General features: G+C 44.0%; 3 protein-coding genes across 5 annotated transcripts; 1 reads left to right on the top strand and 2 right to left on the bottom strand.

The window, feature by feature from the left end:
* The first annotated feature begins 90 nt into the window (after positions 1–90).
* On the top strand, positions 91–4,211 carry MRPL30 (mitochondrial ribosomal protein L30). 2 transcript variants are annotated; one of them, XM_010575743.1, is made up of 5 exons: positions 91–158; positions 583–663; positions 2,278–2,424; positions 3,277–3,350; positions 3,440–3,776. In XM_010575743.1, the coding sequence occupies exons 1-5, from the start codon at positions 108–110 to the stop codon at positions 3,570–3,572; spliced, it is 486 nt and encodes a 161-aa protein (XP_010574045.1). In that variant the 5' UTR covers positions 91–107; the 3' UTR covers positions 3,573–3,776. The 2 variants fall into 2 exon arrangements, with proteins under 2 accessions (XP_010574045.1, XP_010574047.1); XM_010575745.1 differs by lacking the exon at positions 91–158 and adding an exon at positions 293–501 and having other exon boundaries at positions 3,440–4,211.
* Positions 4,212–7,205: 2,994 nt separating this feature from the next.
* On the bottom strand, positions 7,206–11,457 carry LOC104836937 (lysozyme g-like). The gene is made up of 5 exons (XM_010575742.1): positions 11,400–11,457; positions 10,654–10,743; positions 9,846–10,042; positions 8,692–8,830; positions 7,206–7,907 (listed from the first exon to the last, which is right to left on the bottom strand). The coding sequence occupies exons 1-5, from the start codon at positions 11,404–11,406 to the stop codon at positions 7,774–7,776; spliced, it is 567 nt and encodes a 188-aa protein (XP_010574044.1). The 5' UTR covers positions 11,407–11,457; the 3' UTR covers positions 7,206–7,773.
* A 7,129-nt stretch (positions 11,458–18,586) lies between these two features.
* LOC104836935 (lysozyme g-like) lies at positions 18,587–22,375 on the bottom strand. 2 transcript variants are annotated; one of them, XM_010575740.1, is made up of 6 exons: positions 22,350–22,375; positions 21,524–21,649; positions 21,025–21,126; positions 20,567–20,763; positions 20,305–20,443; positions 18,587–19,250 (listed from the first exon to the last, which is right to left on the bottom strand). In XM_010575740.1, the coding sequence occupies exons 2-6, from the start codon at positions 21,585–21,587 to the stop codon at positions 19,117–19,119; spliced, it is 636 nt and encodes a 211-aa protein (XP_010574042.1). In that variant the 5' UTR covers positions 21,588–21,649; positions 22,350–22,375; the 3' UTR covers positions 18,587–19,116. The 2 variants fall into 2 exon arrangements, with proteins under 2 accessions (XP_010574042.1, XP_010574043.1); XM_010575741.1 differs by having other exon boundaries at positions 21,524–21,597; positions 22,350–22,369.

Genomic DNA, 22,375 nt, shown 5'->3' with positions numbered 1-22,375 from the left:
GGGGGGGAGCTGGGCGGGGGGGGGCTGTGTCTCACCGATGTCCTTCCGCCGGCGCGGAACTGAAGTGCCGTGGTGCTGGTGCCCGGCCGGGAGGCTGCGCACCGGAGATGGCGGCCGCGGCGGGCGGAGGCGGGTTGAGGCAGGCGGCCGCTTGGCAGGTGGTGGCCCGTGGGTTGGGGGTTCGGTTCGGTTCGGGCGCGACGCGGCACTGGCTGTCAGGCGCTCCGCCTGCGGCGGCGGGGGGGCGTCCCCCGTGAAGCGATGAGGGGCGGTGGGGAGCGGCCATGGCGGCCGCCGCCGAGGGGGGGGGAAGGAGAAGCGGGGGGGTGGCTTCACCCCGCTGCCAGCTTCGCCCCCTCGCCCGGTCGGCGCTTCCCCTGAGAGGAGAGCGCGGCCGTTGGAAAGGCGGAGGAGCCCGCGGGCGCCCGGTGTCAGCACAGTCTGCTCTTCAGCCGCCGAGAGACGTGATAAACGCGGGATATGTGCTCACCCGGTCTGAGCGTGAGCGGCTGTGTAACCCGTTCGCAAGTCTGAAGAGCTGTAAGGAAAGTCCCGACGAGTTGTGTCCTGATCTCTTTGCAGATGCTGGGGAAGAGGATGGAGGGGATGGCGTCTGCAGTGTGGGCTCGTTGTCTCTTTACCAGGTCGAGAATTCCAGACTCGGTATGTGCTTCAGTAGTTGAGAAAGTGAAAAATAGGTATTAGCCTGCTTAATTCTGTGCTGTCTGTGGTATGACAGCTTTCTAGAGACTGTGGGATAAGCGGGTTTATGGTGCGCTGGGTGAAGAACTGGCTGAACGGCAGGGCTCAAAGGGTTGTAGTGAATGGGGCTACATCTGGCTGGCGGCAGGTCACCAGCGGTGTTCCTCAGGGTTCAATTCTAGGGCCAGTTCTGTTCAATATCTTTATCAATGATCTGGATGCAAGAGTTGAATGCAACATTAGCAAGTCTGCTGACAATACCAAACTGGGAGGTGCTGTCGACTTTCTCGAGGGACAAGAGGCCTTGCAGAGGGCCAGACTGGAGCACTGGGCAATCCATCAATGGCATGAAATTTAACAAGAACAAATGCTAGATTTTGCACCTGGGACAGAGTAACGCCAGGCACAAGTATAAATTGGGAGAGGAGTGGCTGGAGACCAGCCCTGCGGAAAGGGATCTGGGGGTGCTGGTTGGCAGCAGGCTCAGCATGAGTCAGCCGTGTGCCCTGGCGGCCAAGAGGACAACTCGCACCCTGGGGTGCATCAAACACAGCATGACAAGCTGGTCAAAAGAGGGCATTATCCAGCTGTATTCAGTGTTGGTGCAGCCTCACCTGGAGTACTGTGTGCAGTTCTGGGCTCCAGAATTTAAGAAGGATGTTAAAAGTCCTTGAATGCATCCAGAGGAGGGCATCAAAGCTGGTGAAAGGGCTGGAAGACATGTCCTATGAGGAGTGGCTAAGGACTTTGGGCTTGTCTGGTTCAGAGAAGAGGAGGCTGAAGGCGACCTCACTGCTCTCTACAGCTTCCTGACGAGGGGACATGGAGAGGGAGGTGCTGATCCCTTCTCCCTGGGATTCAGTGATAGGACGCGTGGGAACAGGTCAAAGCTGCGCCAGGGGAGATTCAGACTGGACATTAGGAAGCATTTCTTTACCAAGAGGGCGGTCAAACACTGGAGTCGATGTCCCAACCCTGTCAGTGTTTAAGAGGCATTTGGACAGTGCCCTTAACCTGCTTTAACTTTTGGACAGCCCTGAAGTGGTCAGACAGTTAGACTAGATGGTTGTTGTAGGTCCCTTCCAACTAAAATAGTCTATTCAATAAATAACTAAAACCAAAGAGATTGGAAGTTTGACTTGCATTGTACATTTTTACATTTATATTTTTAGCTTATATTTTTGCAAGATACCATCTAGTATTAGTTGACTCTTTTCCTTAAAATCATTCTTAAAGCCTTTGGAAAAACTTACTGTTCAGAGGCTAAGTAGAGGTTCTTCAATGAGATGCATGTGAATTAAGTGCTGTGCTGGCATAGTGTTGTCCATGTATTTCTATGCAGTTGTACAGCCAAACTCAAGAGTGCAAACGTTTATAAAAGTATGTTTGACTTAATCCTATAAAAGCTAAATTTGAGGTTGCTTGTTGGTGCTTTGACCTTCTGAAAAGAAATGCAGCTAAACATGTAAGAATTTTTACCACGGTTGAAATATGTTTTAGAAAGTTATTTTGTTAACTGTAATAATTCAGATATTTAGGAAAAAACCCTCTGTTTTTGTGAACTTTTTATTCTAGGTATTTCAGCCGCAGCCTGGAGATCATGAAAAGTATGGAGGTGACCCTGAGCAGCCCCACAAAATCCATGTTATTACTAGAATAAAAAGTGTAATTGGTCGCCCGTATTGGGAAAAGAAGATAATAAAAGATCTTGGACTGGATAAAGTATGATTGTTGTTCTTCATACTTATTGTGTACATCAGAAATGTGTAAACATAGGGTAGAATTAAGGTGGCAGGTTTTTTTAAGGACCTCAGTTTTGCAGTCACAGAACTCAGATTGCTTTACAGCTGCTATAAAATAAATGTAATTGAGAAATCGATGACGCAGTTAAGAGGTGAGAAGAACATTAATGGCAAATGCCTATTTAGTGGGAATTCAGAATATCACTGTATGGTATTTCTGTGCCTGCCTGAGGAGAACCTTACCTTGAGAATTCTGCTAAAATAATAAAAATAGATTTGTAAATTCATTGAGTTCAATTTTCACTATGGTTCATATTTTTCAGATATTGCAGGTAGGCAAATAAGACTCATTTATTATTGAAAATGCTTCCAAATCGGATGATAAATTTTCAAACAGACTCTTAAGAGTTTGTGTCAAAGATGTGTGTATCCAAATTTTTCAGGCCAATTGCACGTTGTGCAAAAATTTGTCTAGTCAGTGTTATATTACAGAGAAACAATGTTTGCTTGATCAATTTAATATCTAACTGAAGCAAGCAGTCTTATTCCTCAACTACTGTATTTACACTTACACTATTTTTAATAGTTGGAAGATATATGAATATACTGATAATATAATGGGAATAAATCTGGATTTGTCATTTTAATGGAATCAAGAGTTTGATCAAGTTTTGATTTTGTATTTTTATGTATGTTCTTGATGCATAATTTTTCTCTAAATCTTATATTTGCAAATACGGTTTGTAGTTTTACTGATAGTGTGAAAAGTTTAGTGAACAGAGATTTGGGGTTTGGCAATGCATTTGTAAAACCTATTCTGTCCTTTATATAGGCGCATCAGCCAAGACTGCACAAAAATATCCCTTCTGTGAATTCCAGGCTGAAAGTTGTTAAACACCTGATAAGGTTTGTTAACTTTTTTTTTTAATTTGGAATACTTAATGTAACTCTCTTCTAGCCATAGGACTTTACTAAGCAAACTCTTTTGCCTGTAGAATACAGCCACTGAAACTGCCTTATGGGTTGCCAACAGAAGAGGAAATGTCGGACACCTTTCTTACGAGCAATGGAGAGCTTGTCATTAAACGGCATCTGAAACCTGTGAAGCAGAAAGAAATTAAGTCATAAGGTGTGCTGGTTGGATTTATATTTTATAAAATAAATAATTTAACTCCCAAGTTAAGAGTTTGTCTATGAAATGTAAGCTTACTTCTTACTGTGTCTGGTGTGAGTAACGGAGGTGACACTGATGCTTAAAGAAGGATTACATGTGTACAAATATAAAATTAAGTGTTGGTAATGTTTGCCTGAAATATTAAATGAATGATAGGCTTTCTGTCCTTGTGTTTTAATTTTGTGGCTACATTACTGCAGTTTATGGCTAGCTATTGGAAAACTTTATAAAAGTCAGATAAGCAGCGAAGTAAGTAGACTAGATCTAACTAATGATAGTGAGGACGTTTCCCAGCTAACAGTAAAGGTTTACAATGGTGGTGCATGATGTCACCTTCACTGCGCAAAGGAAGGAACTGGAATTGAAAAGCTCTCTGTTTACCAGTTACACGAGAATTGACTGGCTGTCCACCAAGAGTGTCGTTTGATTGAGGCAGGCATTTGGGTGACTTACCTTGGTCATCCAGATCTCACGCTTGTTCCTTAGCCAACAGTCTGGCCTCCTCTGTAGCTTAAAAAGTACCTGAACTCTCCATTTGGGAATAACAGAAGGAGTGATTCACATCTTGGTAGGTTGTATAATTTGTTTTTCAGGAAACATGCTATCTTGCTTCATATGTATTTCTTGATCCTAAATCATGTTTAAACACTACTATGTTTAATAGTAATAGCCTAAGAGCTGCAGTCTGTGTGAAAGTTGATGCTTTTCCTGTTCTAAAATTGCAAACTTTAGAAATCTGGAGATCCGGAAGCATACCTCTTTAATGCAAGTTAGTAATTACGGGCTGCAAGTTTATAAAATAATACTTTTTACTGAAAGATCTTGAATAGCACTGTGTGAATATTTTTATTTACAGTTTTAAGAATTGTGGCGAAAGTTAGGAAGCTGCTGCTGTATCAAATGATAAAGTAGTTTTCATTCCCGTGAGCATAAATTCCATAGTTTACCACAGTGTGAGCCTCTCCCACACTAGACACGCTCTAGAGGAGTTAATGACTCTATGTTGTGAGAAGATCAGAGGGATACAGTCGCTGAAAATGAGTGTTTATCCTTTCTGCATGCTTGCAGAGAAGAGTAAACACCAGTAGGAGTTCAAAGGAATAGAGATAACAGTAGAGGGACATGAAAGCTGGAAGCACTGTGTGCAGAGGAAAAAGAAGGATAGGCTGTGGTAGTGGCATTGAAGAGTGTAATGGTTCCTTCAGACAGGCTGAAGGCAGAAACGCAAAATTGGGCTGAAAAAACTCAATTTTCTCAACAAGCTGTGGGCTGTAGTGGGAAGGACACAGAAAATACTGGTGTCAGTCTGAAGTATATAGAATAGCAAGGAAAAAGTGAAGCAGATAAATGAATGTTGCTTTTCTTCCCTCCCTCCTTCCTTCCAGTATCTGCATAGCATCTTGCACAGCAGTGAGTTTAACTGCAGTCTCTCTGTGGTGTTGATCATGTTCCCACAGGAAGGTACTCAGGACAAGCTGAAATTTCAGCCCCTTTGAAGGACATGTGTAGTGCATCCAAGCTATAGGGCATGCTTAAAAGGATGGCACAACTACTAGGGCCCAGAAAATTAGGCAAGTGGGCCTTGTTGCTGAGGGATAGCCAATGCAAGACTAGTACCAGGATTGGTGGCCCGGACCACCATGGCCAAGATCACTCAGCCTTACCCAGCACATTCAGGATTTGCGTCCACAGCACTACAGCCTGGTGAATCTCAAACACAGGGAGCGCTGCCGGTTCTGTCATAGACAGCATGTATGTGAATATGGATCTTCTGTTCATTACACTATGCAGATGCTACAACCTTCGAAAGTACTGCAGTGTAAACTGGAAAGAATGTGTTAATGAACAAACTTGCTTGGTACTGTGCACAACTTAAAAGTGTGTGATAAACTACCTAAGTTAGAGCAGAGCTAACTACTCCTCAAATATAGAGAATGGAAAATGCTTTAGATAGTATATGTTATTTCTGGGTAAGATTTAGCTACAAGAGCTGTTTACAGCTGTCTTTAATTGAAAAGCTGGCAGTTTTAATGAAAAAGGAAATTGTATTTTCTTAAAATCTTTAATACATGTGTAAGTTTGGATGTTTCTGAAATTGTATTTCCTCCAAGGTCACAACTGTCATACAGTCAATCCGCTATCCTAAACCTCTTTGTAGGGCATACGTTCTCTAAAGATTTCCTCTCAGGTCTAAGACCTGAACCAACAGGGTGCACAAACACAGTGTGTGTCCACATACTTTCATTAATGCAGCATTGTAAATGCTTCATGTAAATCTTCATGAAGCACAGGTAAGAGATGCTGCCAGGGAACAAACAGGCTGCCTTAAGATGATAGCAAAATTCAGGTTGGAAGGTACCTTACAGGTCCCTAGTCCAACCTCCTGCTCAATGCAAGGCCAGCGCTGAGGTCAGACCAGGTTGCTCAGGACTTTGTCCAGCTGGGTCTTGAAAACCTCTGAGGACAGGGACAGGGCAGCCTGCTCTGCTGCCGGGCTGTCCTCACGGGGAATGGTTATATGTAGAATACAGTCTTGTATCCCGTCTCAACCTCTCCTCTTTCAGTTTATGCCTGTTGTCACTTCTCTTCCCACCTTGCACTACCAGGAGGAGCCAGCCTGGCTCCATCTCCTCAGTTATCCCTCACAGGTAGGTACTGTGAGGCTGCTGTTAGGTCCACCTGAAGCTGTCTCTTCTCATGGGGCAAGCGCTCTAGCCCCAGCCATCTTGGTGGCTCTCTGCTCTACTTAATTGGCCTTTCCTGGGTCAGGGGGCCCAAAATGACACTACTCTAGATGTGGTCTAACAAGTGCTTAGTAGAGGTGTGTAATCCCTTCCCTCGGTCAAGCTATGCTTCTGGTCATGCAGCCCAGGGTACCCTTAGCTGCCTTTTCTGACTCATGTTGAGCTTGCTTCTTGGGGAGGAACCATTTCCTGTGTCTACCTGCAGTAGCATTTAAAGTATATTCAAACAAATCTTTGGCGCAATACGTGGTAGCAATGTGGAAATGTATTGTTTTAAGAATAAATTTATTTCTGTGCTATTGTTCTGTTGCAGGTTCACTTACTGTTTCAGATTTGGTAATTAATACTGTCATGTGAGTAGATCAATACAATTCTAATAATAGCATCAGGATATATTTAATCACAGGTACAAAATACTACCTATAAAAAAATGCACCATATTTAAAACAACCAACCCACCCCCCTGTGCTCTTTGTTATTTCTCCTTTAGCCCCTAGTGATAACACTTGAGGGTTCTTTTAAACCACTTCAAACTACTTGCTTTTCTCCTGTGTGTCTTGAAATGGCTGAATGGACCCAACAACTCTGAAGCTAAGGTTCCCCAAAAGCTTTACTATGTGATTGATTAAAAGGATCTGTTTATTGTGCATGAACTTGCATCAGATTTTACAAACTACATGCCACTTTAAAAACATGATGAAATGTGCATATTCTTACTCCAGACCCTGCACTGAAGATAATATATAGCTTCAATAGAAGTATTCATTACAGCAGCTTGAGTTTTACAGATTGTTGCAACTGTAAAGGCTTAAAATGTAGTAGGAAGGGCAAAAAAAAGTCAAGGATAGCTTAGTATTTTCCCTCTTGTCACAATAAACAGCCACTTCGGGGTCACACCACCCAAGTTAAGAGCAAGTATTCTGAAAGATATGATACACTGTGATAGACTCTTCCAGTAGATTAAACATATGCAATATTTATTGCAAATGCTCAATTCCAAAATTGCAAGTTGTTAAAAACCAATTTTGTACTGCTGTTAGACATATGTATTGACAGATAAAAATCTAAGGCAGATAAAATCTTGTTAAGCAGTGTTACAACTTTCTTGCAAGCATTAATCTGCTGCTTGAGAAACTGCAAGCACAGATGAAAACTCTGCTAGAATATTCTCGTGAAGTGACATAAAAAATAAATGGCAAAAGATAGGTTGCAGTTTGGATTATTAGCAGTGTTACCTTTTAAAGTGATTTTTTTAGCCTTAGCTGAAAAAAAACCATTGAAAGCTTGCACTAGTTTCTGGCTTTATTGCCCTCCCCCATTCTTACTCTTTCTGGGGGAGAAATCCAGAATTTTTTTAATTAGAAGCAAAGTACACAACCAGTGACTCAAATCTAATCATCACTTGGGTATCTCAGTATCCATTTCTCTTATAAAACTTGGCTCTTGCCACCACATCGTTGGCATAGTCATTGTGGGTTGTGCCAATATCCATTCTATCATAGCTCTGGACGTTGTTAGCTCCCGCATTATAGGCTGAGATCCCACCTGAAATGCGAGTGAAAGACACACATAAACAGAGGTGATACTTCATCAGTAAATAAGCAAATAAAAATCACAATTTAAATGCATTGCTTTATTTTGTAGCTTTCTTTTCACGAGTACCGCTGGCCATAGTATTACCGTTTCCAGCTATTTTTGTCACTGAGGTGTTCCTTTTCTGTTTTAACTTTGTGAAGAAATCATAATTTCCTCCTTTACATCCGGACTTGGTGATCATTGTCCCCTTGCTGTATTTTGCTAATGTTAACATCTTCAGTTGTATGACTGTTCCCTTTTGTGCATATTCCTTCATGCCTACCCACATTAATAACCTCAGGCATATTTGTGTTGTAGTTAGAATACAGGGACCCAACCAGAACTGCTTCAGCTGTAATCGGTGCTCCAGAATACAAGGTTTCCTCCAGAGAGGACCATACGTTTTCAAAATTAATGTGTTCCTTCTTCAGAGTTGCCAGGATAGTAGCTTTTTGTAGGTGGGTATAGAAACACAAAACAAATGAAATGGAGAAGGTGGGGAAAAACCCACCCTTACTCCTTGCAACTGAAAAATGTCATTATATTTGCCAAGTTTTCCAAAAGCCTGCTAGAAAGCTAACCAACTCTTATTCCTCTATTCCTTTCAGTGAGTATTAAGGAATATTATTCCACGCCTCAATAAAACAAATAGAGGGACTGGAATGTGTTCAATTTTCTGAAGTGCTCGGTTTCACAGCGTTATTGCGCTTGACTTATATATGTGTGAAGTGTTTTAAAGCTGACAACACTCTACCTTTGAGCTGCTGTTCCTTTGTCCAACTTGGGAATTTCCTCTGGATTTCCTTTATCATCCCACATAAAATCTCTGTGCCTTGTGCTAAGTGCTCTTCACTGTCCCATGACCCGACAATCTTATGGTACCGTTTGTCAACCTGAAAGTGAGACAGCAGTATCAGCACACCAGAAACCCCGCTATTTATCCAGAGCTCTTCATTGCTTACAGGCTGCTTTTATTCATTTTGACCTTTAATCTCATGGTTTTTGTAATTGTATAGAGAGGAAGCAAGCTCAGCTCAAAGTGCAGGCGAAGCTCACAGATGTGTGAATAGCAGACTGTCGGGGCACTGAAGAGGAATGCCTGCCTCACCTCCTTGTCTGTCAGAGCCTTAAAAACCCAACACAGCTGCTGCTGTAAAGGTGACAGGGTGCAGAAAGTGGGTTTACTGCTGTTCAAGCTTTTCCAGCTGTAAGGTGACTGCCCCTCTTCTCCCCAGCTGCATCAAGGGTGGGAAAACCCCGGGTTTTTTTCTAGGGATCTCCCCTCGATCTCTGCCCCAGTTCTGCTCTCCTTCTCCTTCTTCTCCTTCTCCTTCTCCTCCACCTCTTCTCCATGGGGTAGTAAAGCGCAAGTCTGAGGGGGCTGGAGCTGTTACAAAAGCAGATCCCAATGCATGCAGCAAATGTTTAGGGATTGTATGGATAAGCATACAACTTGGCAAACAAGTGGGACGTGAATGTAGGCATGAATAATGAAGCAAGATCCCCCACTAGCCAGGCCCCTGTGGTGTATAAATGCTAATTAACCTGACTGTATGTAGCTGCAGCCTACAGGCCTCCGTGCTTAGTTAAAAAAAAAAATGCTTTTTGAAACAAGATTTATTATCTAAAGTATGAAATAGGAATAACTAATCTCTTCATTCCCAAGAGCGCGCTGGGAAGCAAGCAGTGGTTTCACAGTGCAAAAGCAGTCTGCTCATGCCCTGACACTCACCAGAGTCCTTCCCTGGTGCTGGGAGCTGACAGCTGGGTCAGCGTTGGCTTTATTCTGGCCAAAGAGTTGGCTAAAAAGGTTTAGGGGGCTGCCTTTCAATGGGGACCTTGCTACTCTTCTGACTTTCTGCTTCAAAAGAAGGATGAGGTTTGTGTTTTTAAGAAGGTTGACCATACCTGCATTAAACCAAATGCATTTCCATGGTCACCCCAGCCATCCTTCAGCACTGTCCCAGCATGCGACTCTCGAGAGATAATACCAGCAATCACAGCTGGATCAACACACTTGCTGTTGCCAGCTTGTGTAATCTTGGCTTGGTATTTCTCCATGTTCTTCAAATCTTTTTCTGCAATCTTCTCTGAGGCAGGAACTCCTACAACACAATGTGCATGACTTTTCCTTTCATTTTTAAAATCAGAAATGAATTGTTCTAACAGTCATTATGACTGAGCTGACTTTTTGAATCCTTCTGAATCTGTTTAGAGACAAGCAATGATAGAATTGACCAATTTTGCTGAAGGGTAAGTGCCCTAGAAATCAATACACAGATGATATAAAAAATATTTTTTCAAATACAGAGGGCAGTTCTCCAGTGTGCAGACTAAAAGGCAGGTCTTGTTTTAAATCTAAGCCTTTGGGTGGATTAGTCCCAGATTTAGTTTCTTTTAATTTAGGACTACACTGAGGAAATATTCAGAAACTTAGATCATGAGGGAAACCCTCTTAAGGGAGAGAGAAAAGCAGGCTCGATGGCAGGTGTTGGATGCACCCAGCAGACTTTGCATTTTCTCTGTGATGGTCTTGAATATCATCCCAAAGGCAACTCTATTCCCAACATAAACTTACGTGCCCAAGTAGGATCTTTGTTGGTTGTGGAAAAGTCTGCTCACATGGCAATGACGGACAGCCAGAGACTGGGATCCGTAATAGACATGATCTTGTGCATGGATGTAAAGCGAGATGAACAACCGAATTAGTGCCTACCTGCATAGCTCAGACCTTCTGGTTTCGCAGTTGCCTCCGAAGCTCCAGTTGTGTCAACATTCAGTATATTCCCGTAACGGTCCAAACAGCCTATGAGCAGTATTTACAACCAGATGTCAGGCCAGCGCAGTGTGTGATGCATGCCGTTGAAATGTTTTCAGATCCATGACTGAAACCCACGGCATCATTTTGATACTAGTGCAGGCATTTGTGCTAGCAGATGCAGTCATGGTATCGCATGCGCTGGAAGGGATTACCTCTCAGTCCCGCTATCATAAAGCCACAGTGTAGCTTGTGAGGTGAACTAGCTTCTGCACAATTCATCTCCTCAAATTTTAGCTTGCCTAAAACTTAGCTGTCTAGACTAATCTTGTGACTTGGGCTACCCACATAGCCAATGGAGAAAGGCAACTCCAAAAGGTGTTTTTTTCTATTCCAATATAAAAAAAAAAAAATCTGTGAGAATTAAAAGAAATCCTACCACTTACTGGCTCCAGCTTGCTTTTCCATAGCTACTGTCAACAAGAAAAATCAAAGTGAAACATCCTTCAAATTCATTACAATTTCTCTGACTTGCAGTTTGAAATTTATCTGCATTTATCTGTTGTCTAAACACGCCATTGCAGAAGGGAAAACATGCAAACAGCAACTGAGAGGAACAATGCTAACCCGAGCCTAGCAGTTAATGGAAAAAAGACTTTGGTACAGTGAATTATTTACAAGAATATCAGAAAAACATCACAGACCTGACATGTTTGCTGCAGGATGTCTCCCCACTTTCTCGCTGCATGTTTGTAGAGGCAAACGGGCTTTTTATCTGCTGATGGCGTGTTAGAGCAGCTGACTCAGTGCACTTCCCCCATGTCACTGGTATTACGGGAAACAGGAACGCCTGACAACTTCTTCTGTGTCCACCCAAACACAACAGGGTTTCTGCTCTGCGGCACAAACACAATGACGATTTTAAAAATGAAATACCTGTTAATTTAATTTAAAACCCCCGTTGCTAACAGTTTGGAACTAGGAGGAGCCTCCTCTGAAAACAACCACCCACCTTCAGTTGTTGGAAGCAATAATGTGCTGACAATGGGGAAACAGGAGCCTGCGCTTTTGGTTGTAATAAAGTTTTTGCAGGCAAAGATCCAGCAACAATAACATGACACAGAGCTGCAACCGCTGAGAATTTGGATATGCAGGGACTGACTGTGCCAGGTCCCTGTTGTTATCCCCTCTTGTACAGCCACAACAAAGGTGAAAGCGCAAACCCAAATCAGCAGGCAGTGTGGATTAAAGCTACTGTAGCTGTTCAGCAGTATGGAAAAAAGCCACTGGGTGGCAGACCTCCCCATCACTGCTAATCCATCCCGACATGCTTCTGCCCCGCGGTAAATTTTGTGAGGCTGAAATGCTGTTTTGCTCTTTCATCAGCTTTTCCGCATTTTAAGCTGGGGAATTCAGCCCATGTCACTGCGTTGAAAGATTCAGTTCTGTAAATTTTTCCTGTACTGTTGATACCTCCCATAGAGAACCAGCTGCAAAAAGTCACAGCAGCCCATGCATGGAGCTCCTCATGTTCACGATTATCAGTGAGTATAAAGAAGGTTGAAACAGAAGCAAGTACGTCTGGTAGGAAGGAAAATAGAACAGATATGGCTCATACAGAAGTGACGTTAAAAAAAAAATTGAAAATTCAGGATACCACTGAAGATGATTCACAAACCAGCAATCTCCAAACAGCCTGTGCTACCATTCCCTTATTGCTGGGGGACAATTATGAAGGATGTACCAGTTTGCTGCTTCTACATCACCGTAATTCAGGCAGACAGGTAGATCTCCCATGTTTTCTGGAGCCCTATCCAGAAATTATTGTTTAACCATATATGCGTGCATGGAGTCTCACATGTCCTGGGAAGTATTTTCCTCAACAAACCCATACTCAGGCTACTGGGGGAGAATGGCATGTTGGCACGGTGGTTCATAACAACAGCCCTGTCACCCGTGCGGTGTCAAGCAGGCTGCAGTGAGAGCTCGGGAGCTGCCGCAGGCTTGGTTCTCCGGGGTCGGAAAACCAGTTACGGCTTTTGCCGGTGCTCTTTGCAGCATCTCTCACTCGTCCCATGGCTCACTTGCCACGGAGGAGGCAGTACGTAAGCCACTCTGCATTGCAATCTGTTCTGCGATGTCAGGGGTACAGGCTGTGGCTTTGGGCAGCTTCAAAAGTGCCCCAAATCATGGTTTATGTCCCAGATTCCCCTTGTACTCGCTGTTAGCTGAGGCATTCAGCAACCTCCAATTCAGCTCCAGCTCATCCTGGTTCTTCTCCATCTTTCACAAACACTACAAAAAGCCTGTCAGAGTGTGGTTCTGCCATGAAACGTGGTCTCTCGTGTTGAGCTCACCTCAGAGCTCCACGAGCCAGTGCCGTGGGCTGCGGGTTGCCCTACCGCACTGCAGCACCAGGGACCGGCGCTTCTTCCCTCCCCAGAAACCGCTGCTGAATTCAGTCCGTTTTGTCTGTGCAACCATGCCGAAGGCAAGGGCATGATCCGAAGGTACACATGCATGACCGAAGGAATAATTTAACTTGTTGACTGTCTGTCAGGAGGGCAAAAGCCTGAAAGAAAGAGGTGGAAGAGAGCGAGTCGGTTAAATCTGGTTTCCATGAGTGAGAGATTTATCGAGACAGACTTACTTACAAACTGAAAACATTTGGTGTAAGAACTGAGATCATAGCTGTGGAGGCAGGCCCTGGCATTTTTCAGAAACAGATTATGCATTAATTGAAAGGGATTCAGAGCATTGTTTCTCAGTGTGGGTGTGAGTGTTGGCTCACCTGCAAAAGCTTCCTCTGAAGAATATCCGTGTTAAGCTCCTGAGAGGGCAGGTGATATCACACAGCCTAGGACAAGGCAGCTTGGAAATGTTTTCAATTAAAGGCCAAGCAATGACTAGTGTGCTTTGTTTTTTAACATCATGCTGCCAAGATGAACAAAATTTAGTCTATTTTTAATTTGTGTTTAACTATTTTATATTTAACTGCTTTTAAACTGTATTTAGAAGTTTTTTAACTGTAGGAACGTGACTTGACTTGTTTCTACTGGATTTACTTTCGCTTGTGTTGTCCTTGGGTGTGTCCTGTCTGGCTTTGCAGCATTTTTGATACCCAGAGAAACAGTGAAATAGTGACCTTCTCAGGTTGGAAGGTGGAAGTTGGGTAATCCTGCTGGGAAATGTTTAAACAATGTGTGATGACAGTTGTGATTTATGTTACTTTTAGCTCTTGTTTATCTTCAGTAATGAGTAGTAAGGATCTCGTCTCGTAAAATAAAACAAGTCTCTCTTCCATTCTGGTAAGCCAGTAGTTGAGAGTTTTGGCATGCATTTAATAGATGTTCTCTCTGTAAATGAGAGACACCCAAGGAGGTCACTCAGGACCTGTCTGATACAAAACAATGTTTAAGGCAGCATAAAGAAAATTAAGAACATGCTTTTAGGCCTTTCCTGCATTTCACAAAGAATCACACAAGTCCAATTGTAATAAAAATTTTGAGTGGATTATTCTTCATGTGTTTTGCTGCTGCAGACTTATTTTAGAAGCACCCATGGCTTCTCAGTGTTGGATGTGGGTTTAAATTGACTTGGATCAAGTGGCACTTCCTTTTTTTTCCCATCTAATTTTTAGGTAGTGTAGTCCCATCAGTAAACTATACCCTTTGTGATACATGATTCTCAGGTACTGCTTTGGTAATTTTTTTTTTCTTTTCTGTAATAACAGTTCATATTTGAGGAATTAACTTAAGACACCATTGTAGCAAAGCTCAGTTTTATAGTTTAGCATTTAAGCAATCAAAAAGACATTAAGCCTGATAGTGCAGATCCAAAAGAGTATTGAAAGAAGGAAAGAAGGCTGTGGCTGTTATAGGGAGCAACCTGCACCATGCATTTCAAAACCCTGGTGGTTTTATTTATTGGTTTGGTTTCAAAAGTCCCCAGTAGTTTTTGCAGAAGTTCTACTTGTCCCATGAGCAGATGTAAAGCCCCATGCTGCAGAGCGCAAACAGGACAGAGCCATGAAACTTACACAAATTGCACAAATTTCAGTGTCTTTTGTAATAAGTTCATGTTTGCAAACCTTGGGTCTTGCAAAGCCGAGCTAAGACTTTAGATAAATTCTCCAGTATTTTGGAAGTCTTGTTCATGACCTCACCTAAGTACAGCAAAGGCCGTTCTTGTTGTAAGATAAATACTAAGGAGCGATACTTAAATGCTTTGTATTCATTGCTAATTAAAAATGAAAGCCAAAAATGGGAAACTACATGTATTTTTGCATTTATGTGTAGTTGTTCTACTCTGTCCACATGGACGTGGCAAACCTCTTTCTTTACTTCTTTCCCTTTCCTGGCTGTCTATTATGTATAGACAGATATACCTGTCCTTAGCACATTTTTTCTTGTCTAAGCCGTCCCAGTTCTGCAGTCTCTTCAGGTCACATTTTCTTCACTTCTGATCATGGTTGTTGCTGTGGTTGAGGTTCTCCAGTTGGTCTCCATCTTCACTGAGCTATGGCTACCTGAACCCAACGCAGTCCTTAGCTGAGGCTTTTCTGGTGCTGATTAGCACAAAGGCTTCGTGTGTCTTGCAGACACTATGATGTGCATCCTAGTGTGGTGGTTGCCTTTGCACCACAGCAGGACACTTCTGCCCTCCCACTCTCGTCTCCCACTGCACTGCCTTGCTCTGGGCCTGGGCTAGGGATGTTGGCAGTGTTAGTCCCTGGGCCAGAAGGCAGGAGATGGTGGATTTTGGAGACTAAATCCCCTCTGTAGCTATGGGAGGCAAATCCTGGCATGCAGAGCGCAGCCCACCTCGGTGGCATGGATGGGGAGAGGGTGAAATTGCCACCCGTCCACCTGGAGGGATGTCTGCAGTGAACGTCTGCTGTGAGGTTTGCAGCCATCTCTGTGTGTATGTAAGGAGGACCTTGTGAAGATACATATTAAGCCAATTATACCTTTGCTAAGGCAAATTACAAAGCTTTGGCATTTTTTTTCTGAATAAGAAAGAAAAAGGGCGGGATGTTTTTGGCATGTATTTATTACATGACTACTGGAAAACTGCCAGGAGGTAGAAAATACTGAGGTGCTCATGTTTAACTGTAAATGCACAACAGCCCTTATCTCACCTGACATTGGCTGTATGGGCTCAGTGGGAGTTAGTATGGAGACTGCCAGTGCTAAGACCTTGCCTTCAGAGGTACTACTGAGCAATTTGGTACAAGGCAAGACAAGAGAAAGTAGCTTTAAAACAGGTATGTTTTACATAACAAACACAACAAACAAAGTAATTTCATAGCAGGACTAGCTGAAGTGTCAGCAAGGTGCCTTCCAGCTAATGGAGCCTGTGGGCCGGTGAGCCACGGGACAGGGACATCCCTCCGTGCTGGTCCCAGGAACTAGTGGCATGAGGCGTCTGCAGAGGTGATTGTTCAGAGTCATTCTGCAGGACTAATGGGTTGATCTAAGAGCTGAATAGTCATCAGCATTTGTTACTTCTGGGTGATTTGTGCAGCCTGTATTTAAAAAAATTAAGTGAATCACCTGAGTTTCCAAGCATATGCTGTCAGACAGCCACTCCTCCAGGGTGGCAGCGAGGCAGACACCTCCCAGCCTACCTTCCCATACAAACTGCTCACAGCACCACATGGGCTGTGGTGATGGCAAGCAAGGTCTTTCCAAATCGAGGTGACCTGCTAGGACAAGTCTGTCATTACAAGACACGTTCAAGAGCAAGCCAGGAAAGAAAATCAGGATCGGGAGATTACAAAGCCAGGCACAGGGCTGACTTCCAGTGCAGCTGAGGTGAGGACCCAGGGCAAGGTTGTGAGCTTAAATGCAGCTCCTGAGCCAGCAGGCAAAAGGTGCATGGGAGGGCAGAACAGATGAGGCTCGCCATGTTGCAGTATCAGAGCTGACCTTCAATGCAGGCAGCCAGACCCTTGGGAGAGAGGGAGAAGGGGCTGCAGAGCCCATCAGTGCAGTCAGGGCCCCAGACAGCATGGTCACCTGAAAGGTGACTCTTCTCCAGGCTGAGCAGACCCAGCTCCCTCAGCCTCTCCTTGTGTGTCCTGTGCTCCCACCCTTGACCAGCTTGGTGGCCTCTTCTGGACTCACTGCAGCATGTCGTGTCTCTCTTGTATCAGGGAACCCCAAACTGCATACAGTGCTCCAGGTGTGGTCTCACAAGCATGAAAGAGAGGTAAATGATAGTTCCCCTTCCTGCTGACTAGAATTTTACTAATGCAGCTCAGGGTGCTCTTAGTCTACATCTCTGTGAGGGCCCATGGTGTCCACCAGGACCTCCAGGTACCTTTTTGCACAGCTTACTTTCTAGACAGTTGCCTCCCAGCCTGTACTGGTGCATGGGGTTATTCTGTCCCAGGTATAGGGCTTTGCCTTTGTCTTAATTGATCACCATGGGGTTACCATCAGCCCATTTCTCCAACCTCTCCAGGACCTGCTGTTTGGTATCATCTGTGAACTTGCTCTCTGCAAGCGCTCTCTGTCCCTAGTCTGAATTGCTGCTGAAGACACAAAGCAGTAAAGGCTGCAGGATCTGTCCCTGGGGGATGCCACTAGCAACTGGCCACCAGCTGGACCCTGTGACACTGACCATCATACTTTGAGCCTGGCAACTTTCTAGCCAATTTTCTACCCACCTACCCAGTCCATGTCTCACCAGTCTGCTATAAGGATACTACACCAGGCTGGGACAAAGGCCTTGGCAGGTCAAGGTATACCATATCCGCTCCTCTCCCCTTCTCCAAAGAGTCAGTCAGCTCGCAGGAGGCAAACAGGTTGGCTGGGCACTATTTACCCTGTTTAAATCTATGCTGGATGTTTTCAGCATGGTCTCTAATTGCTCCTGGGAGGATGTGTATCATAACTCTGTGCACTGTTAATGGCTTTGGATTGCATTTTCCTATCCATTTAAGATGCTTGCAGCCAGTGGTTTTTCTAATTATTTTGACATACAGTTATTCCCAGTCCCAGAAGCTCATCATGGAAGAATAAAGGAAGTTCCCTCAGCATGCAAGTGGATGCTGGTGGGAAAGGCATGGCTTGCACTACTTGCTGCCAGACCAAACCCAACTCTTTCTTTGGCCCTTGAGAATGAGCATCACTCAGTCCTGCATGCATCTACCCCTCTCCTTCTGTTGCTTTTCCACCCTCCCACCCCCAAAATTGTTTACCCTGGGGTCGGCTGGGATAGAGTTAATTTTCACAAGGAGCTGGAAGGGGCCCAGCCAGGACAGCTGACCCGAACTAGCCAAGGTGATATTTGATACCGTAGGATGTCATGCTCAGTATATAACTGGGGGAGCTGGCTGGGGGGAAGAGGGATCGCAGCTCGGGAACAGGCTGAGCATCGGGTTCCGGGTGGTGAGCAGTTCCATTGTGCATCACTCACTTTATACATTCTTTTATTAGTATTATTGTTATTATTACTTCTTCCCTCCTTGTGTTGCCCTGTTAAACTCTCCTTATCCCATGAGGTTTTACCTTTTTCTTCCAATTCTCCTCCCCATCCCACCTGGGGGGAAGGAGTGAGCGAGCAGCCACGTGGTGCTTAGTTGCTGGCTGGGCTTAAACCACAACATAGTTCAATTCTGGGTCTAGAAGGAATAGGAGCACCAAAATATACCAAACTCAGACTGCTGTTTCCCCGAGTGTCACTCTTCTCAAGCAGCAGAGAGGGCAAAGAATTTTGTGAAGCGCAAGCATGTATTTCATCCTGTTCCCTTCTCTGTTTCTCTAGCTACCTAAAATTAACATCAAACTTATCCAAACTTTGCTAACACACATGACAATATGAGTACATTGGAGTCCTGCTTTGTTTGCTAATAACACTTTTATTCAATTTCTGTTTGCTTATTTCTGTATGACTGAAAGCATCCATCTATTCTATGCATTTATATGAAAAATTAGCATTCAGAAAAAAATGACTATGCCACAGCATAATGTAAATATCAAGCAGCTTTGAAAAAATAAATCATGAAGCTAATACCCAAGGAAGTATTTTGCCTTTTGATTTCTTAAGAGAATGACATATTTTGCCAGAAATGTATTTTAAGATCTGCAAGGCAGCAAATTATCAATAACGAAACAAGGTATTCCTCCTAACTCAGAGAATAAGTAGATAGCAGACAAAAACATTAAGATTTTGGTAATATTCCCTTTGTAAAATCCAAACCATATTGCTTGTAAAGAAACTATATGACTGGTGTCTTACTGAATATTGTTTTAAAAATTCAGGGCTTTAGTCTGCAAATTCTTATTCATGTAAATCATTTCTGTACATTTGCATCTCTATGGATTTGCAGGGTACAGCTTCTCTGTGTCTTGTCTCCCTCAGGGTTGTCATGCAGGTGATGGTAAGGAAGTTACTCAGTAGAGATTACCGAGTCTAGTATCCGTGTTTCTTGTAATACTGGGCTCGCGCAACCACGTCGTTGGAGTAGTCATCGTGGGTGGTGCCGATGTCCATTCTGTCATAGCTTTGGACGTTCTTAGGACCAGCGTTGTAGGCAGAAATCCCACCTGAAACAAAACTCCAAAAGAACTCATACAGACTTAAAAAAACCAGGGAAAATTCCAGCCTGATGTGTTCAGCTTTTACTGTTTTGAAAGCTTTCACTTATCAGGACTTTGGAAGGGGAATAGGTGGCGTTATCAGATCTTCTTTGACTTAAATGGGGCTCTGCAAACAGCTTACATTTTTTCCTGAATCCACCAAAACATCTGAAAGATATTGAGGGTTTGTGTTCACAGATATTTGCAGCTTGAGGAACTTGTACCGTTTACCTGGCCCAGCACAAGGCCTTCATTTATACTGGGCTTGTTCAGAATAGAATAGAATGGGAGCATATCATATCATATCATATCATATCATATCATATCATATATCATGTCATATCATATCATATCATATCCAACATCATCCTTGTAACTTCTCACTCATTCTTGAAAACTACTGCTCTTAAAGGAGAGCTGAAACACACTAATACATTGCATTATCTTTGTCTTGCAGCTGTGTATATGCTACTCCATATGCTGTGTTGAAAAGCAGAGGTATCTGAGGTAGCTGTGAAACAAACCTGCTGTGGCACCCCAGCAGTCCAAGGGGGTTGCGGGGTGCAGCCTGCTTTGAAGTGGGCAGCTATTCGATGTTGCGCAGCACAATTTTGCAATTCCCTGAGAGCAAACAACTCATCTCCTTTGTCAACAGAGATATGGAGTGAACTGCTGGCCCCGTTCAAGTAAACCATGGAGCTATTTGTTAACATGAATGGCTGTAGGAGACTCCTCATGGTCAGATAAGTTAAAGCTCAGCTCTTATATAGACTAGGTTTCAGGTGTATAAATATTTGCCACATGGTGGTGAAAACTCAGCAAGACTGCCATACTAAGGAAAGGCAGAAACTACACAGAATTGACGAAGCTTGTCTTTTGCCGGTGAAATAAAAGAGGGGTGAAAAGCTAAACCACAGCCTGCTAGAAACGTAGTTTTTGAGAAACATGGGAACTAATTCAGTATGTTCTCATCCTAAAGTTTTTCTTCTCTCCTGGACAAAACCTGTGGCTTGTACCTTACCCTTCAGCTGTTGATCCTTTGTCCAGCGTGGGAACTTCTTCTGTATTGTCTTTATCATTGTGATAAGTATGTTTGTGCCCTGGGTAAGATGAGCTTCACTGTTCCATTGTCCCACAGGTCTATGTGAGTTTTTGTCAACCTAGAAATATCAAAACAACAAAAAGAAGTCATTTCCCTGCTGTAATGGATGATATGTTTAGGAGTCTTACTTTTATTTATATGCTATTTGTTTATCAGGTTTTAGTGGAGTATCAGCAAATACCTGCATTAAACCAAATCCATTTCCATTGTCACCCCAGCCATTCTTCAGTGCTTTGCCAGCATGAGATTCCCGGGAGATGATGCCAGCAATCAGGGCTGGTTCTATGCACAGTTTTTCACCAACTTTCTTAATGAGTGTTTTATATTGATCCATAGCTCTTAGGTCCCGTTCAGCGATCTTTTCTGAAGCTCTAACTCCTGTAATTAAAATAAAAAGTAAAGATAATTGCTTAATAACTTTTAAAACTCAGAATTGTCTTTCACCTCTCTCTTTCTAATACAGACAGAATTACACCAACGTTTTGTTTGCCTTGCCTCTGGGAGGAGGCAGATGATCGCCTACAGGGATATTATGCAGGCTCAGCAGCTAGTGTGTGTTCAGCGCTTTGGAAATGTGAAGGATTTGGCATTATTGTCCCATGGAGAAATGGAGCTGTCTGGCAGAAGAGGGATACTCACCAGAGTAGGGTAAACCCTCTGGCTTTGCAGTTTTCCTTGAAGCCCCAGGGGTTCTAATTCTGTTGACACTGCCGTAGCAATCCGTGCGGCCCTGGGAGGCACCTGCAGACGGGACACGGAAAGGCTTAAGCAGTAAAAACCTTTTGTGACTGCAAGTGAAACCCAAGGGGAGGCTGCACCCCGGAGAGGATGGGCTGTGGGGTGCAGGAGCCACACGGGACTGCCTCTGTCCCTCTTTGTGATGGAGAGGAGGGGAGGTCCTGCCCTGCGCCCAGCACCCTGCGCCCAGCACCCTGCGCCCACCCATCCCTCAGGGGCCACCCCTCCTTCTGCAAGACTCACGAGAGGACCCAAGCACTCTCTCTTTGGGTAGACTTTAACGGCAACCGAGATTTTTGGGGAGGGAGGTGAGGAAGTGCATCAATGTCTCCTGCTTCCCGGCCCCGGGGAGCATGTGCCCGGCTGCTTGGGGTGAGACAGCGAGGGGTGACAGACTTACCCAGGAGGGCAGCAAGGCCCAGCAGCACGAGCATTGTGTACGTGGAGTGGTTCTTCCTGAGCATGCCAAACAGCCTGAAAATCAATCAGTCAGCACTGGCATGCATGAAGGCACTGATATATCGCACTGCTTGCCAAATAAACACAAAGAAACTCTTTCTGAGCTGATGGGGTGTTTCTCTTGGTTGGGTAGGCAAAGCAATACACAAATGGGAGTTGTGTCTCTTTTTATAAGAGACTTCAATGGCAAGTCTCCTGCTCTGGCACAAACCAGGCTGCAGCCATTCAAAAGAGATTTGTGACCTCTCACTTCTGCTGGTGTTCCAAACCCGTCTCTTCTACAACACACTGGTAACTTCCTCCAAATCTCAAACCCCAATATTTAATTCAGAAAACAGAATTAGTAATGTTCAGTGCCCTGTGCTGCTGCACTCCCACCATGAATGCCCTTATTCCATATACAAACCACCTTCGCCATACCTGGACAGATTCACCTGAATCTCCTCAGACTTTCTTTGTACCCAGAAACCAACACTTTCAAGATGCAAGCTGTCTAAACCATTGTGGCGACCTACTTTAGGGTGAGTTGTACTCTGGGAACACCCATTTCCCCTCACGGGCTGTGAGGGGAGCCTAGGGAGATAGGCTCACGTGTGGATGAGAGCCATGTAAATTCAGGTGACCTAAATCCAGAACTACAGGACAAATATCAGTATCCTTATTCAAGCAGAAATCTCAGGCAGGAAAAAGCTGCAGCCTCTGGGATGCAAAGGAGGTGGTACTGCTGAAGGGAAGGAGAACTCCCGCCCTGAGCAGTGGTATCTTACCTACTTGTCCGCAGCTCAGCTTCTGG

The sequence above is a fragment of the Haliaeetus leucocephalus genome, unplaced genomic scaffold (genome assembly GCF_000737465.1).
Source record: "Haliaeetus leucocephalus isolate CR32 unplaced genomic scaffold, Haliaeetus_leucocephalus-4.0 Scaffold495, whole genome shotgun sequence".
Lineage (NCBI taxonomy): Eukaryota > Metazoa > Chordata > Aves > Accipitriformes > Accipitridae > Haliaeetus > Haliaeetus leucocephalus.
The sequence above is the reverse complement of the archived record's forward strand: the minus strand, read 5'-3'. Positions and strand labels throughout refer to the sequence as shown.